Here is an 18,347-nt window from a genome sequence, read left to right as displayed (position 1 = left end):
AAGTGACCACTGTTGGAATGTACTCTGAGATACACACGGTTAAAATGATAACACAATGTGCCATTAATCATTGACTGGTGTTGCCACATTTGGGTATTCTTCCCTTTCAAAGCAAATGTTGCATTCCACACTAGTGTCATGGAAACGGAATATTTAGACCAGGGATGGGCAACTTTGATGGGGGTGGGGGCCACAATAAAACGGAACTCCTCATGAGAGGCCGCAGTTGTTCATGGGTCTGCGTACCCACATCCAAAGTTGTGAAGTTCATTTCATGCAATTCTACTCATTTTGCCATGGGGCGAAGAGAAATGTTGGCAGTTTTTAACATGAAAAACGGATGATCAATGGACCCCAGCCTGGTTGCTTACTACAAGTTTTGATAGCTGCGGCTAGACTAATTTACCAATCTACAAATTGGCTAATTGAGTGACTGGTAATGCAAAACCACATTTTGAAGTTGCACCTTGTGTATTCTATTACTCTAACTCTCAACAGTAAGCTGAGACTCCTTTACCTAACAGCACCTTCTATCTACATTGATCTACTGTTCTGTATCCTAGCATCGCTTCCCTTCCTTCTTTTTTCTACAATATTCAGCAAATATGTTCGAGAAGGATGGCAGTTTATATATTAGTTATAATAGGTCACAGTGACCTAACAATTTTTCACATTTTAGTCATTTAGCAGACACTCTTATCCACAGCAATGTATAGGGGCAATTAGGGTTAAGTGCCTTGCTCAAGGGCCTATCAACAGATTTTTCATTAGTCAGCTCAGTGATTTGAACTAGTGACCTTTTGGTTACTGGCCCAACAATCTTAACCGATAGGCTACCTACTGCCCTCAACTCAGTGAACCTTCAGTTTACTTGTTTAATCCTTGAGGTGAATTATTTGAATCGCAAAGCTGTTTAGACAGGCATCCCAATTCTGATCTTTTGATCACTCTTTGGTCTTTTGACCAATCAGATGCCTGTGCAGCCCATTAACAGTCTGAAGAAAGGTGAAACATCACAGCAGCTGATGTTTTTATCAATACATTTCAGTCGATTGGAATAGATGATTGTCACAGGGTTGATGTTTTTCTTGTTTATCTCATTTTCTGTCTGTCTTTCTCCCTCCCCCTCTTTCACCCTCTCCCCCTTCCACACCCCACTCCCATCCTCTCCCCAACCTCCTCCAAACCCTCCGCCCTCACCCACCCTCTCCCCCTCCTCCTCCACCCCCTTCTCCCATTCTCTCTTCCTTCTACTTTCCCTCCCACTCCTCTCAGCTCTCCCCCTTGCCCTCCTCTCTCCGCCTTCTCTCTCTCCCTCCTCTACCCCTCCATTCTCTCTCCCTCCTTTTTCCCCTACCTCCCCTCCTCTTCCTCTCATCTCCCGCTCCCTCTCCCTCCTCTCTTTCCCTTCTCTCTCCCACTTCTGTCTGTCTGTTGACTCTCTCTCTCCCTCCTCTCTCCCATACAATATATTTTACAGTATGTTTTGCTCATCAAAGTGTCAGTAGTTAAGGACAAGACTATGTATATCACATCTGAAATGTCAAAATTTAAAAATAAACATCTTCCTCAACATTTCGGAATGGGTAAACAAGCAATGGTATCTCAGCCATTGACTAAAACAGTTATTTCTTCAGGAAATTATTTTTTAGTAGAACCATATTTAAAGACAGCAGAGACTAGTGTGGACTTTGAATGCCCCAACTGGCCCCTACTGGCTGGCATGAATGACAGGTTTCCATCACCATACTAGCACATGAACAAATAAAAGGATCGGAGGTTGACATACTTATCTGCACAATGCAAGGCCAATAAGTTCATCACTGACATGTACCTACACAACAGAATGTACAGGGCAAGTCGACTCAAAGGTGTAGACCTACCAGTGACAGTATAAAACAGCGAAACAATCAGTGTAGGGGGTTGGGTTATTTAAGGCGGTTCTACACAGCATTTTCACCAATCACTGTGGTCAGATTGACTGAGCGACTGTCATCGGTCCAGCTGAGGGTAAGAGAGAGAGAGTACGGTGGAACGGGAATAGAAGTTTGAGCAGACTAAGGAAACTTTGACGGCAGACCCGACATTATCCAACTTGTGAATTATTTGTAGGCTAAAGCCTGTGTATTGTACCTTTTGTTAATCGGTGAATAAATAGGCTGTACAATCCTTGGCAGTGTTCTGAGACTGTACAGCTGCCAACTGCTTCTGAAGGACAACTTGTTTATGAAATGGACTGTGCGTAAAGAGCAATTACATTTTCTCTTATTGACTTTCAATACGTTTCACTGTGTGCGTCTTATGTTGCTTTAAAATTGTTGAGAAAGTGGACTGAGTCGGACTTTCGGGGAAATTGTTACTAAACTTTGCAAAAGAAAACATGACTGCCGATAAGGACAAGAAAAGGTAATGTCGATTTTTGAAATATTTCCTGTTTGGCTTATTTATTCTTATGTTAATACATTATGTTAGAAAGTATAATGTAAAACCTACAATAAACACGTTAAAGGGTAGGGCTATTAAACTATTGTCCTCGCGATCTATGAGTGACATTTCGCAGAAAATTCGCAGAACGGACACCTGCCGCGCTATAATAAAAGCGCACTGTGCGTAACGTGGTAGCCTACAGGCACGCTACTTGACCATTTTGAAGCGCTGCGGTCTAGTTCACTACAGTGCAAACTTAGCAGTCATAAACGGTGTCACGGTTTGTGGGGGTAATTTTAGATGGTGGTGAATATGTAGCATTATCCATCTTCTTGCAACTCTTTTTTTTTTTTACATGAAATGAAATAGAATAATATAATAGTAACCATCAACCATTTTTCATATTGTATTTACCATCATGGTGTAGATTCCACTATTTAAAGCATGATCAATTAGGCAAGGTCGACAAATGCTGTTGATTGATTAAACATTGATAAAACATTTGTGTTTTTTATTTAAGGACCTCACGTTTTGTTTATATTGCAGGCTATTAGCCTATGTTGTATACATAATTGATCATGATAATGGTATTAAACATATTCTACTTGGTAAAAAAAGATAAAACATGTCTTTTCACAATCACAAGAAACATGTCAGTGCTGAAAAGATTTACTGAGGGTAAGTGATCTGTTGTTCTGGCTGTAAAATGAAATAAACATGTATGCATTTCTCTTTGCATGCTGCTCCTTTCTCCATCTTCAAATGAAACAGACACTGTTTCTGTGACCTCTTGTATTTTAGTGTGTTAAGTGTGTAGGGCTCATGACGCTCATGAAGGGTTGGAAAAACGGCAACTGTTAAACAGACGTAGCACACATTATTTGCTTAACAGAACGTCTCAAACACTCAACCAATTATAAATATACAGTCTATACAGTCCCTCGAGTGGTGAACCGCTAAGGGGAGAGTTTCGTCATCTATAAGAGGGTTTCAGAAGATTCATAGAAACACAGAACTTCTGTAACCTCGACTTTAATCTCAGACCTCAGAGCAAAACTAAATATTAACCCTCGTGACCTCTTCATATGAAGAGAACGGACTAAAACATTCCTTTAACCACAAATATTACCACACACTACTATATAGTGTGTATTGAGTGTTGCCTGATGATGAGCCTGTAGTTCTGAGGTTGACAGTAGAGCCCTTCTCACAGCACACGGTCCCTCAGCCTGTGGCACTGGAAACTGGATAACTGTTCACCAGCGTCAGTTTACTCTGCCCACAGCTCAGTGTCTTCAAAAATATATTAACTCCTTGATATCTCGTCTGGCTCCCTAGTAGAAGACAGTGGATTTGTGCATCCTTTAGTTTTGGAGTGTTATCTGTATTGGGTGCTCTTTCAGTAATATGGTTAGATGGAGACACCATAGCCTCCTGAGGAGAGCACTATGAGAGTCTAGTGATGAGACGAGCGCCCCTCGGTCTGCTTTCTCAGACACACACTTATACAACACAGAGAAGGAGTTCCCGTTAGCTATAACTTATACAACACAGAGAAGGAGTTTCCGTTAGCCTTAATTAATAACTTATACAACAGAGAGAAGGAGTTCCCGTTAGCCATAACTTATACAACACAGAGAAGGAGTTCCCGTTAGCCATAACTTATACAACACAGATAAGTAGTTCCTGTTAGCCATAACTTATACAACACAGAGAAGGAGTTCCCGTTAGCCATAACTTATACAACACAGAGAAGGAGTTCCCGTTAGCCATAACTTATACAACACAGAGAAGGAGTTCCCGTTAGCCATAACTTATACAACACAGATAAGTAGTTCCTGTTAGCCATAACTTATACAACACAGAGAAGTAGTTCCCGTTAGCCATAACTTATACAACACAGAGAAGTAGTTCCCGTTAGCCATAACTTATACAACACAGAGATGGAGTTCCCGTTAGCCATAACTTATACAACACAGAGATGGAGTTCCCGTTAGCCATAACTTATACAACAGATAGAAGGAGTTCTTGTTAGCCATAACTTATACAACACAGAGAAGGAGTTCCCGTTATCCATAACTTATACAACACAGAGAAGTAGTTCCCGTTAGCCATAACTTATACAACACAGAGATGGAGTTCCCGTTAGCCATAACTTATACAACACAGAGATGGAGTTCCCGTTAGCCATAACTTATACAACACAGAGAAGGAGTTCCTGTTAGCCATAACTTATACAACACAGGAGATGGTGGTCATCTTAGAGTATACTATTATTTTTTTTTACCTTTATTTAACTAGGCAAGTCAGTTAAGAACCAATTCTTATTTACAATGACGGCCTAGGAAGTGCGAAGTGCGTGTGCGCGTGTGCGTGTGTGTGTGTGTGAAATGTCTAGTCTTTATTGCACTGTCAATGGGGTGAATCATTGCTTCTGGCCTGGCTTGCACAGCAATGTTTATTTGAGCAGTGATATTGCATACTTAGTTTTATGGACCATGTGTTATTGTGAGAGGATCCACTTACAGGATTGTTTGATGTGCTTATTTACTTACTGTTCTCATATGCCTGTACAATAACACTTTACAAGCAGCATGACAAATGTACTGCAAGCATCCACTTTCTTCCCTCATTCATTTATCAAGCAAAGGATCTATCTATTCAAAATGTTTATTCTCATAGCTATCATTGTGTACTGTATTATAAAGCATCTGGCTATCTACACCAGCCACTTTGTGCTGGTCTGTTTTGGTTTGTGGCTTTGGTGAGGTTACGTCACCTATATTATGGGGTGCTCTCTACTCTCGCTTTCTCTGTGGCCTGTTCTGTGCGGGGTCCTCTAAAAGAGCCATTGGCCTGTTAGGGAGAATAAAAGCCCTGCTCTGGCCAGAGCCCTGTCAACTCATCCATTCAGCCCATTGGCCTGTTAGGGATAAGAAAAGCCCTGCTCTGGCCAGAGCCCCTGTCAACTCATCCATTCAGCCCATTGGCCTGTTAGGGATAAGAAAAGCCCTGCTCTGGCCAGAGACCCTGTCAACTCATCCATTCAGCCCATTGGCATGTTAGGGAGAAAAAAAGCCCTGCTCTGGCCAGAGCCCCAGTCAACTCAGCCATTCAGCCCACTGGCCTGTGGGGAAAGAGCTGGCACCGTGCCCAATGCCTTGCCACAGCGCGCTATCCAAACATTACCCAAACACTGACTTACCCCGCTCAACATTTCTCCTTTAGGCCATGATTACAGGTTGGCCATGGGATTTAGAGACATAAACCAAATTCACACTGAGAGACAGTAGGTGGTCCCACACCTCTGGAAGGTCTGTGGCTGTTTTACCTCGATTGTTTGTGGATCCTGTGTCTCGATTGTTTGTGGTTAGAGCGTTGGACTAGTAACCGAAAGGTTGCAAGTTCAAATCCCAGAGCTGACAAGGTACAAATCTGTCGTTCTGCCCTTGAACAGGCAGTTAACCCACTGTTCCTAGGCCGTCATTGAAAATGTGAATTTGTTCTTAACTGACTTGCCTAGTAAAATAAAGATAAAAAAATAAATATATTTTTTAATCCTTTTCAAACTAGTGGAGCGAATGGGGAATTGTAGTGGTTTAGTTCCTTCCATGGGTGTGAGGGATAGGCAGTATTGAAAATGACTTGACATTGAGTAGATGGCTGACTGGCAGTGAACAGAGAAACGAGAAGAGAGCTGAGAGAGAGCCAAGTGTGCCAGGTAAGTGCCGCTAGGAGACTCAGCACTCAAATGTTTTTTTATTTTACTCGGCAAGTCAGTTAAGAACACATTTTTATTTTCAATGACATCCTAGGAACAGTGGGTTAACTGCCTTGTTCAGGGGCAGAACAACAGATTTTTCCATTGTCAGCTCAGGGATTTGATCTTGCAACCTTTCAGTTACTCGTCCAACGCTCTAACCACTAGGCTACCTGCTGCCCCCAATGCCTAACTTTATACACACACGCACACGCACACGCGCACACACACACACTCAGTTTAGTTTCTCTTTCACAGTCATTTGGGTGGCAGGTAGACTAGCAGCTAAGAGCATTGGGCCAGTAATCAAAAGGTTGCTGGCTTTAATCCCCGAGCCGACTTGTTGAAAAATATGTTGATGTGTCCTTGAGCAAGGACATTAATCCTAATTGCTCTTTTAAGTCACTCTGGGTGAGAACATTTGCTAAATGGCTGAAATGTCAAATTTGCTGGAGCTTTAAATGGCATGCTAGTAGCACAAAAACGACCTTTGTGTAAGACCACTGTGGGAGGTTTTGAGGGTTTTAAAGAGACAGAGAGGGAAACAGTCTTTCCCAGCTGTATGATGTCTTAAAACTGAAGTATGTCGTTTATTGTGACAAGTTCTCAGGAGGATCCATGAACGCAGGCTTCTGAACTCCCAGCCCCAACCCCTCTGGAGAAACAGCAGGGGGAGAGGCAGAATCCTTGTTATGGTTTGGGAACCTCTCTTTCCTTCTCTCTCTCTCTCTCTCTCTCTTTCCTCCTCTCTCTCTCTTTCCTCCTCTCTCTCTATCTATCTATCTATCTATCTATCTATCTCTCTCTCTCTATCTATCTATCTCTCTCTCTCTCTCTCTCGCTTTCCTCCTCTCTCTCTCGCTTTCCTCCTCTCTGTCTCTCTCTGTCTCTCTCTCTCTCTGTCTCTCTGTCTCTCTCTATCTATCTATCTCTCTCTCTCTCTCGCTTTCCTCCTCTCTCTCTCGCTTTCCTCCTCTCTGTCTCTCTCTGTCTCTCTCTCTCTCTGTCTCTCTGTCTCTCTGTCTCTCTGTCTCTCTGTCTCTCTCTATCTATCTATCTCTCTCTCTCTCTCGCTTTCCTCCTCTCTCTCGCTTTCCTCCTCTCTGTCTCTCTCTGTCTCTCTCTCTCTCTGTCTCTCTGTCTCTCTGTCTCTCTCTATCTATCTATCTATCTATCTCTATCTCTATCTCTATCTCTATCTCTATCTCTCTCTCTCTGTCTCTGTCTCTGTCTCTGTCTCTCTCTCTCTCTCTCGCTTTCCTTCTCTCTCTCTTGCTTTCCTCCTCTCTCTCTCGCTTTCCTCCTCTCTCTCTCTCTTTCCTCCTCTCTCTCTCTCTGTTCCTCCTCTCTCTCTCTCTGTCTCTCTCTCTGTCTCTCTCTCTATCTATCTCTCTGTCTCTGTCTCTCTCTCTCTCTCTCTTTCCTCCTCTCTCTCTCTCTTTCCTCCTCTCTCTCTCGCTTTCCTCCTCTCTCTCTCGCTTTCCTCCTCTCTCTCTCGCTTTCCTCCTCTCTCTCTCTCTATCTATCTCTCTCTCTCGCTTTCCTCCTCTCTCTCTCTCTCTCTGTCTCTCTCTCTCTATCTATCTCTCTCTCTCTATCTATCTATCTCTCTCTCTCTCTTTCCTCCTCTCTCTCTCTCTGTCTCTCTCTCTCTCTCGCTTTTCCTCCTCTCTCTCTCTCTCTCTCTCTTGCCAAAGCAAGTAATGCAAATAATAAACAAAAGTGAAATAAACAGTAAAAACGCTCTTATCCAGAGCGACTTACAAATTGGTGCATTCACCTTATGACATCCAGTGGAGCAGCCACTTTACAATAGTGCATCTAAATCTTTTAAGGGGGGGGGGGGGTGAGAAGGATTACTTTATCCTATCCTAGGTATTCCTAACCCAGCCCTCAGTCCCAGGCACATTCCCAACAGTCTCCCCCATTTCACCGGAGATATTAATATGGCTGTATATATCCACCATTGCCCCTATGTCTTTGAAGCTATGATTCATAAGGATCCTACACTCTTGGGCCCTTATGACAGACTATTTTATAAGAGATGGTAGTCAGATCGAATGGGCAACTCCTAACAGATGGTAGTCAGATAGAATGGGCAACTCCTAACAGATGGTAGTCAGATAGAATGGGAATCTCCTTGGTCCAGACTGCAGGCTTTATAAGGCTATGCTAGTCTCATTAAGATGTTGAAGTGGCATGAGAGGAAAATGTGTGCATCAGGTTATGAACTTGAAGAGGTAGGGGAAGGGGGGAGTGGGGTGCAGGCCCTAATCGGAACGGGCTGGGCGTAATCCCATCATCCCTTTCAGTGAGTGTATCAGATCCATCAGCCATCTCGTCCATCTACCTTCCCCTGATTGAGAACAGCTTGTTGGGCTGCACTGAGCTGGGCTGGCTGCTGGATTAGAAGATCAGAGATTAGGATCAGAGATTAGCCCGGGCCGTATTGTTCGCTGTTTGTGTTTAGCGAGACGCCACTAAAGGAAGACAGACTGTAAGCAAGGAAGGTATGTGTGTATGTGTGTGTTTGTGTTTGTATGTGTGTGTGTGTCCTTATGTGTGTTTGCATTTCCGAAGGAGGCCTATGGTCTGGTCAAACCAACTTTATGGAAAGTACATTGTATTTTGATTAAATACAGATTTGCCTATTTTTGGATGAACATACCTAGAATGTCCCTGTAACTTCCCTGTATCGCCCCTGTAGTGTTCCGGCAACATCCCTGTATCGTCCCTGTAGTGTTCCTGCAACATCCCTGTATCGTCCCTGTAGTGTTCCTGTAACATCCCTGTATCGTCCCTGTAGTGTTCCTGTAACATCCCTGTATCGTCCCTGTAGTGTTCCTGCAACATCCCTGTATCGTCCCTGTAGTGTTCCTGTAACATCCCTGTAGTGTTCCTGCAACATCCCTGTATCGTCCCTGTAGTGTTCCTGTAACTTCCCTGTTTCATCCCTGTAGTGTTCCTGCAACATCCCTGTATCGTCCCTGTAGCGTTCCTGTAACTTCCCTGTATCGTTCCTGTAACTTCCCTGTATCGTCCCTGTCGCGTTCCTGTAACTTCCCTGTATCGTCCCTGTAGTGTTCCTGTAACGTCCCTGTAGAGTCCCTGTAACGTCCCTGTAGTGTTCCTGTAACATCCCTGTAACTTCCCTGTAGCGTTCCTGTAACTTCCCTGTTTCATCCCTGTAGTGTTCCTGTAACATCCCTGTATCGTCCCTGTAGCGTTCCTGTCACTTCCCTGTATCATCCCTGTAGCGTTCCTGTAACTTCCCTGTATCGTCCCTGTAGTGTTCCTGTAACGTCCCTGTAGAGTCCCTGTAACTTCCCTGTAGCGTTCCCTGTAACATCCCTGTAACTTCCCTGTAGCGTTCCTGTAACTTCCCTGTTTCATCCCTGTAGTTTTCCTGTAAATTCCCTGTATCGTCCCTGTAGTGTTCCTGTAACTTCCCTGTATCATCCCTGTAGCGTTCCTGTAACATCCCTGTATCGTCCCTGTAGTGTTCCTGTAACGTCCCTGTTGAGTCCCTGTAACATCCCTGTATCGTCCCTGTAGTGTTCCTGTAACATCCCTGTATCGTCCCTGTAGCTTCCTGTAACTTCCCTGTAGCGTTCCTGTAACTTCCCTGTTTCATCCCTGTAGTGTTCCTGTAAATTCCCTGTATAGTCCCTGTAACTTCCCTGTAGCGTTCCCTGTAACATCCCTGTAACTTCCCTGTAGCGTTCCTGTAACTTCCCTGTTTCATCCCTGTAGTTTTCCTGTAAATTCCCTGTATCGTCCCTGTAGTGTTCCTGTAACTTCCCTGTATCATCCCTGTAGCGTTCCTGTAACATCCCTGTATCGTCCCTGTAGTGTTCCTGTAACGTCCCTGTTGAGTCCCTGTAACATCCCTGTATCGTCCCTGTAGTGTTCCTGTAACATCCCTGTATCGTCCCTGTAGCGTTCCTGTAACTTCCCTGTAACTTCCCTGTAGCGTTCCTGTAACTTCCCTGTTTCATCCCTGTAGTGTTCCTGTAAATTCCCTGTATAGTCCCTGTAGTGTTCCTGTAACTTCCCTGTATCATCCCTGTAGCGTTCCTGTAACATCCCTGTATCGTCCCTGTAGTGTTCCTGTAACGTCCCTGTTGAGTCCCTGTAACATCCCTGTAACTTCCCTGTAGCGTTCCTGTAACATCCCTGTATCGTCCCTGTAGCGTTCCTGTAACTTCCCTGTATCGTCCCTGTAGTGTTCCTGTAACATCCCTGTATCGTCCCTGTAGCGTTCCTGTCACTTCCCTGTATCATCCCTGTAGCGTTCCTGTAACTTCCCTGTATCGTCCCTGTAGAGTCCCTGTAACTTCCCTGTATCGTCCCTGTAGTGTTCCTGTAACATCCCTGTATCGTCCCTGTAGAGTCCCTGTAACTCCCCTGTATTGTCCCTGTAGTGTTCCTGTAACATCCCTATATCGTCCCTGTAGCGTTCCTGTAACATCCCTGTAACTTCCCTGTAGCGTTCCTGTAACTTCCCTGTAACTTCCCTGTAGCGTTCCTGTAACGTCCCTGTAGAGTCCCTGTAGCGTTCCTGTAACATCCCTGTAGAGTCCCGGTAGAGACCCTGTAACTTCCCGAAGAGTCCCTGTAGTGTTCCTGTAACGTCCCTGTAGTGTTCCTGTAACGTCCCTGTATCGTCCCTGTATCGTCCCTGTAGTGTTCCTGTATCGTCCCTGTAGTGTTCCTGTAGAGTCCCTGTAACTTCCCTGTAGTGTTCCTGTAACGTCCCTATAGAGTCCCTGTAACTTCCCTGTAGCGTTCCAGTAACATCCCTGTATCGTCCCTGTAGTGTTCCTGTAACATCCCTGTATCGTCCCTGTAGCGTTCCTGTATTGTCCTTGTAGTGTTCCTGTATCGTCCCTGTAGTGTTCCTGTAACGTCCCTGTAACGTCCCTGTATCGTCCCTGTAGCGTTCGTGTAATTCTGGGATGGACTTTAACTTCTGTGTTTCCTAAGCATTGCTCTGTTTGTTTTGACAATAACCCTCTGACAGAAGAGGAGACTTGTGGAAAGAATCATTCGCATGTCAGAAAATGGCCACCCTCAGGGTAGGTTGGAGTGTTAGGTTAGGTAGGTTTGAGCATTGTCTTTGACTGACATGTTAATCATCCCGAAAGCCAACACCTACTTTGGCCACCTTTCCTTACAGTTCTCTTCTTCCAATGACTGGAACGAATTGCAAAAAATCACTGAAGTTGGAGACCTATATCTCCCTCACTAACTTTAAGCATCAGCTGTCAGAGCAGTTTACCTATCGCTGCAGCTGTACACAGCCCATCTGTAAATAGCCCATCCAAGTACCTACTTCATCCCCATATTTGTTTTTGTTTTTCTGCTCTCTTGCACACCATTATTTCTACTTGCACATCCTCATCTGCAGATCTATCACTCCAGTGTTAATTGCTCAATTGTAATTACTTCACCACTATGTCCTATTTATTGCCTTACCTCCTTACTTCATTTGCACACACTGTATACAGATTGTTCTATGGTGTTATTGACTATACGTTTGTTTATCCCATGTGTTGTTGTGTTGTTGTTTTTGTCGCACTGCTTTGCTTTATCTTGGCCAGGTCGCAGTTGTAATTGAGAACTTGTTCTCAACTGGCCTCCCTGGTTAAATAAAGGTGAGATAAAAAATAAATCAAATAAAAACAGGAAAAAATGGAGCCTCACTATTGTAAGGTAGGCTGTCACTCACAGTGGCAATGGGGACGTTTTTTGATGCAGGTTTTGGTTTAAAAAGGTGGGAAATAAGGGCCAACATCCTAGTTATAGACTACAGCTTCAGACTATGGGCTTTATGCTCTCACAAACATTCACCTTTTTGAATACCATCATGTGTTCGACCTTGACTGTGACCCTACACACCTCCCTGAAGTGTGTGTTGACCTTGGAGGTACCAAAAAGTATATGCTCTGTGATGTACATAACATTGACAGTCACTTTTGATGGAAAAAAATGACCCTAAGGAAAGAAGGGAAACTGGCTATCGATATTGCTACTTCCAAGTGCATCTGCTGCCTAGACGTTCAGCAACGGACAGTGTGTCAACCAGACTGTTCCTCATTTGGAAACTTTCCTACTGGTCCAAGACAATCTTATGACTGTAGCAGCAGTGCAACATGCTTACAGGTGTAGGGTCTTAATTTGATCACCCGGTTGCAGGAGAACTTTCCTGCAACTTGTTGTCTATTTGAAGTTTAAAAAGGTTTCTGAAGTTTGTAATTTCCACTTTGAAATTTCAGACTTAATTTTCCCGTGTGAAAAATGTATAATTACCACTTTGAAATTTCAGACTTGATTTTCTCTCACGAAAAAGTAACCACCCCCTACAAAAATGTCTGAAATATAATCCACATAACAATTCACATTTACCTGCTAGAGCAAACTGGCTCAAATTAGGATCCTACATCTGTATATCAAACTCTTGTGTCACACTAAACTCTTCATCTCAATATGTCAGACTTGTTTAGGCCTTTTTAATCCTCCTTAACAATGTGCCCGGGGCCTGGCGGCCTCGTGACCTGCCATACCTAGGAGTTTAAGTACCGTCAGCGTTAATGTCAGCTGATATACAGAGCAGAATGTCAGGTATGCATTCTCTGCCAACGGGCCCTGAAATCATCCCCTGAACTCATCACCTGAACTCATCATCTGAACTCATCAGAATAAATGTTGCTTTTTCCTTTCCTGATTCGTACGGCCTGTCCTTGTCTCACACTAAGACCTTAAAGGAAAAGATGTTGAACATGCTAAAGATCTTCATCCCATATCTACACAGTCTATAGAACGATCATGCCTCAGTACATGAACCATCATTCTCTTTTTACCAGCTTCCTGCAGTTCTTGTGGAGGTTTACGACAGATGCACCCTAGCAGGGAAAGTGAATCGAGAAACAATGGCTGACTAGATGGGCTGCACGGAGATCCACAGTGCTGAGCTGCAGATCTATTCAGACTAACTCATGTTACAGGAATATGTGGGAATGGAGAACTCTGCATCGCTTCACTCGGTGCTAAATCAGGTAAACGCTAAGCTAGGAAACAGCAGATGATATCAAAGGCAGCTCTGTCATTGGGACTGTTGGATCGTAATCTGGCAGAAAAAGTCCACTGTTTTCCTATATGTGTTTTCCTCGACATAATTCTCACAGTATCGTTGAACAGTCATGTGTCTTCGTAAGCCTGTTAAGCAAGGCTAGGTATGCTTCTCGTGAAATGTCAAGTGATACACAGTTGGAGCAATTTAAACAAGATTAAATCAGTTCAACACTTTCCCCCCAATGAAAACTGTACCCAGTTAATGATGGTGACTTTTAATACCGTGTCTGTCTGTGCATTGCACATTCTGATGACCCAGATAGTTCCTTGGAAATTGATGTACGTTTATGGTTTCCCACTGGTTCTGATCGGTAAAACAAAATGTTTTTTAAACGTTCTGAGAACGGAATTGAAATTTTGCCTTTTCTGGGAACATACATTTTTAGGTTGCAAGGAGGTTCTGAGAACGTTTCACTATAGTTCCCTGAAAGATTTACTGGGAGATATTATTAATGTACTGAGAACGGTCCTGGGGACTCCAAGAGGTGCATGTTTTGTTTTTTGCCCTAGCACTACACAGCTGATTAAAATAGTCAAAGTTTGATGATGAGTTGATTATTTGAATCAGCTGTGTAGAGCTGGGGCAAAAACCAAAACATCCACCTCTTTGGTTTCCCAGGACCGAGTTTGGGAAACACTGGGTTATTGGAAGGTTCAATTATTAAAAAACATTCTGGGAACATGTTTCAGTAAGACTTCTAATAACACTGTTAGCTGTTTTGAAGGCCACGCATAGATCGGACACATGGAAATGAATTTGCGTAGGCATTAATCATGCAAACACATTTATTTTTTATTGTGGCGCAGAGCCAGTGAGATTCAAACCTGTTCTCTATCCATGGAATTCGACACCTGCACCACCAGGATGGAGCTAGTGTTCCATGTTTTTTTTTAGCTCATACAAAGCTGTTCATTTTAGTCTATTCAAACAGACCGCATTTCAAAGGAAACCAGCACTCATTAAGATCAGGTGTGGCCAATTAGTGGGTGTGGCCAAAACACCTGAACACATTTAACAAGATAGAGGATAGAGAGAGTTTTGTTGACGCCGAAAGCTAAATGTACTGTATATGTTTTTAAATAACATTCTTAGAACGTTCTGTGAACATTAATAATGTTTTCTTGTGGTTTTTATGGAAAGTCTTCTTAATGTTTTGAGAACATGACTTTGACTAGAACCATGAGGAAACCTACTGAAAATGTCATGCTGAATACTGAAATTCCCACAAGAACTTTGTTTCTTAACGTTCTCTGAAGGTTCTGAAAACACCATGAGGAAACAGAACGTCATGTGCTAGCTGGGTATCCTGCATCATTCCCAGAACTTTGTATGCAAAATAACCATAGGACAACCACATTTTCAACAAGCTCTAAGAAACATATGGTTCTCAGAACGTTATGTGCTAGCTGGGGATATTGCTTGTGTGGTCCTAGAAAAAGAGAGAGTGTGTGCATGCGGCCCTGGTCAAGGACAGGGGTTCGATCCAGGGGATTCCAGCCAGCAGAGGACTGGGATGGCAGCAGAGGCACACAGCTTATTTTAAGGAGGTTCATGCGATGCAGGACAGTCAACCTTTCAAGATGTCACAAGGCATTTTGTGACGCTGCTGTTGGTCACAGCGAGTACACCTGATTGCAGCTGAACAGCTGAGTCAAAAGCCTGACATTTGTTTGTGTGTGTGTGTGTGTGTGTTTGTGTAGTGCGTAGGGTTTGCATTTGAATGTGTATTCAAAGTGGTATCTAAAAGCCTATTTATTGATATTATGTCAGTGTATTTGTTTCATTGAGGTAACCTTTGGCTGCAAACATCCCAGGTGTGTGTGTGTGTGTGTGTGTGTGTGTGCGTGTGCGCGCGTGCGCGTGCGTGATAATGATATACTGTCTGTAGCTAGTTCTCTGTAGTCCTTGATCTCTGGGTGAAAGGTCACCTCTTTGGGAAGGTTGACACCTGACACATTAATACAGATACAATAAAGATAGAATCTCTAGTTGGCAGTTGACTTGGCCTGCTGGAATAGGCAGCAGTTGTCCTCGAGGCCTTCTGTTTTAATCATGTGATCGAGAGGTACCATCAAGAGCCTCGTTGTTCATTTGTCAAAACCAGATAGTTTGCATTTCAACTTGACATGTTGACATGTTTTGCTCTCCTGCAAAATAGTGTGATTCTTCAACAGATCTGAAAGGTTTAGCAGATGCACTTGAACTTTGGTGAGGCTGGCAACCTGGGTCGTGTTCACCAAATGGAAGAAAACGGGCCAAAATGTGGACTACATGAACTTGTCCAACAACAAACGTTTGTTTTCGTTTTCTGTTGCAAAACATTTTGCTACTGTGTGCAGTAATAAGTAAGACCCTGATTTCAGATGCTGGAGGCCTCACCGTACCTTTACTATAGGTACAACCCACAGACGACACACTACAGTATAGGCCTACTATCCCACTTCAGTGCAAACCTTGAATTTAGTTTCTATGACATCTAAGATTACTATTGCTAGCCTGTTCTGACCCTGAACGTCAAAAACCAATCCTGTTTTTCCTGCTGCTCAAACAGATGAAAGAGATGTGTGCTTTAGTAATAGGGGTCTGTATTGACATGGCACCTCGAAATAAAGTCATTTTAAGGCCCTGTAATCTCTGCCTTGTCCCTGCTCATACTTTCTGTCGCCGGGGCTACTGTAGATAACTTTGATGTACAGATGGATTTCAGGAGACAAAGAATGAGGTTTCCATGTTTCAACCTGAACAAGCTGTTGAGTTTCTCCATCTAGATGTTTTTCTTCTTCTGTTATTCTCTCTCATTCTCTCTTGTCAACTCACAGAAACATGCTCTTATAGACACACCAACCAGCTTGAAGGCCATCTCTAGCAGCGTAGCAGCTAGGGAGACTAGACTTGGTGGCCAGACCGTTGAAGCTTGATGATCACTGTCAAACGCTCCCTTTTTTTAACCAAATAACCAGAAAACAAGCCTTTACAGCATTTTTGACATGAGTTTATTATACCATTTGACCGCTAGAGTGAAACATGAGCCTGTTGCATGAGCCTTTTAACTCTTCTGGTATTTTTGCAAAGGGGTGGCAGATTAGCCTAGTGGTTAGAGCATTGGACTAGTAACTAGAATGTTGCAAGTTCAAACCCACGAGCTGACAAGGTACAAATCTGTCGTTCTGCCCCTGAACAGGCAGTTAACCCACTAGGCCGTCATTGAAAATAAGAATTTGTTCTTAACTGACTTGCCTAGTTAAATAAAGGTCAAATACATTAATAAAAATGACATACGTTATTACTGTGCTATTGCCTGTGTGAGAGATGGTACAATTCCTAAGAAATCTCCATGTGTTACTACAAAAAAAACTGGAAGCGGTTTGATTTTCAAGGTTTTTTACATGGTGTATCTAGCATTGAACGGAATAGAATGGAATTAATCCCTGATGTTGAACTAGCCTTTTCTTACTTCCACAATGCATTCCAGGATGTATGCAATAGGCCCCTTTTAAAAAGTTCAGGATTAAAGGCAGAGAGAACCCTTGGTTTACTAAGGAACATACAAAAATCATAAGGGAACGAAATGCTATGTGGGCTAAAGCAAGAGGGACTGGTTTGGCAGATGATTGGAAGGCTTTTAAACGTCTTCAAAATCTGGGTGTGGCTATGAGCCGTAAATTGAAAGCAGACCACTACCTGAAATCTACTTCACCAAATGTAAATAATCCATCCAAATTTAGGCAAGTAGTGAAAGGTTTGGAGTGCAGAAAAGATGCACAGCTTCCTAAACAATTGTTGGTCGACACACAGATTGTAACTGACAGAACCTCCATTCTGAAAGCCTTGAACCAGCATTTTTTAGATGCAGGCAGTTTATTTGAAAAGGTCAAAGGTATAGTTGAGCTGTTGTACTTCTTCTCCTGAAAGGTGGAGATCCCTCGCTACTTGACAACTATCGACCCATATCAAAAGTGTCTGTACTGTCAAAGGTACTGAGTCCTTAGTTAGTAGGCAGCTAACGAGGTTATCGGGTTTTAGGTGTGGCCACAGCACTGTTTCAGCAACATTGAAGGTTTTAAATGACATCCACTGTGCTCTTGATAAGAAGTTACATTGTGTGTCTGTTTTTATTGATTTGTCGAAGGCTTTTGACACCGTGGACCATGCTGTGTTAGTGCAAAGGTTAAAATGTTGTGGAATTACTGGTCATGCTCTAGATTGGTTTATAAATTATCTATCAAGTCGTACACAATGTGTAATGGTGGATGGTTGTAAATCTGAGTCTATAGAGGTGTGCTCAGGTGTTCCGCAAGGTTCTATTTTGGGCCTCTGTTGTTCATTTTGTATATCAACAGCTTTGGGGATCTTATTGAAACAGCGGATGTTCATTTTTATGCACATGATACTGTTCTTTATTCAAGTGGTAGTAGTTTATCTTTAGCTTTTGAAAATGCCCAAAGAGCATTTAACATCATACAACAGAATCTGTATGATTTAAAGCTGATTCTAAATTTGTGTAAAACAAAATGCATGGTATTTTCAAATGCCAGGCATGTTACAAATCATGTCATTGCTACATTGGCTGGACATACTATAGAGCAAGTTAAAGTGTACAAATATTTGGGTGTGTAGTTTGATGATAAGCTGAGCTTCACTGTGCATGTAGACAACTTGATAAGGAAGCTCAAGCCGAAAATAGGATTTTATTACTGGCATAAGGCTTGGTTTTCTTTTGAGGCCAGGAAGGAGCTGGTACGATGTACATTACTGTCGGTTTTAGATTTTAGTGATATTATATATATGCAGACCTCAGCCACTACCCTGAGAGCACTTGATTCAGTGTATCATACAGTCCTCAGGTTCATTACAAATCAGAAATGTCTAACACATCATTGTGATCTCTACAGCGCTGTTGGCTGGTCGTCATTGATCTTGCGTAGGCTTAAACACTGGTATACACTGATTTATAAGGTCATATTGGGTAAAATTCCATTTTATCTCTGTTCTTTTTTAGTCAGGTCAGTAAATAAATATCAATTA

At 42.9% G+C, this 18,347-nt stretch overlaps 1 protein-coding gene across 1 annotated transcript in view; it reads left to right on the top strand.

The window, feature by feature from the left end:
* Window positions 1-1,990: 1,990 nt before the first annotated feature.
* The window catches only part of LOC115119233 (endothelial PAS domain-containing protein 1-like), a 97,658-nt gene continuing 81,301 nt past the window's right edge, over window positions 1,991-18,347 (top strand). The window contains 1 exon segment of the mRNA XM_065012605.1: window positions 1,991-2,406. Coding sequence (XP_064868677.1) covers window positions 2,381-2,406 — 26 coding nt within the window. The 5' untranslated portion in view covers window positions 1,991-2,380.

Source organism: Oncorhynchus nerka, linkage group LG28 (assembly GCF_034236695.1).
Source record: "Oncorhynchus nerka isolate Pitt River linkage group LG28, Oner_Uvic_2.0, whole genome shotgun sequence".
Lineage (NCBI taxonomy): Eukaryota > Metazoa > Chordata > Actinopteri > Salmoniformes > Salmonidae > Oncorhynchus > Oncorhynchus nerka.
This window is presented reverse-complemented; position numbering and strand designations above follow the sequence as displayed.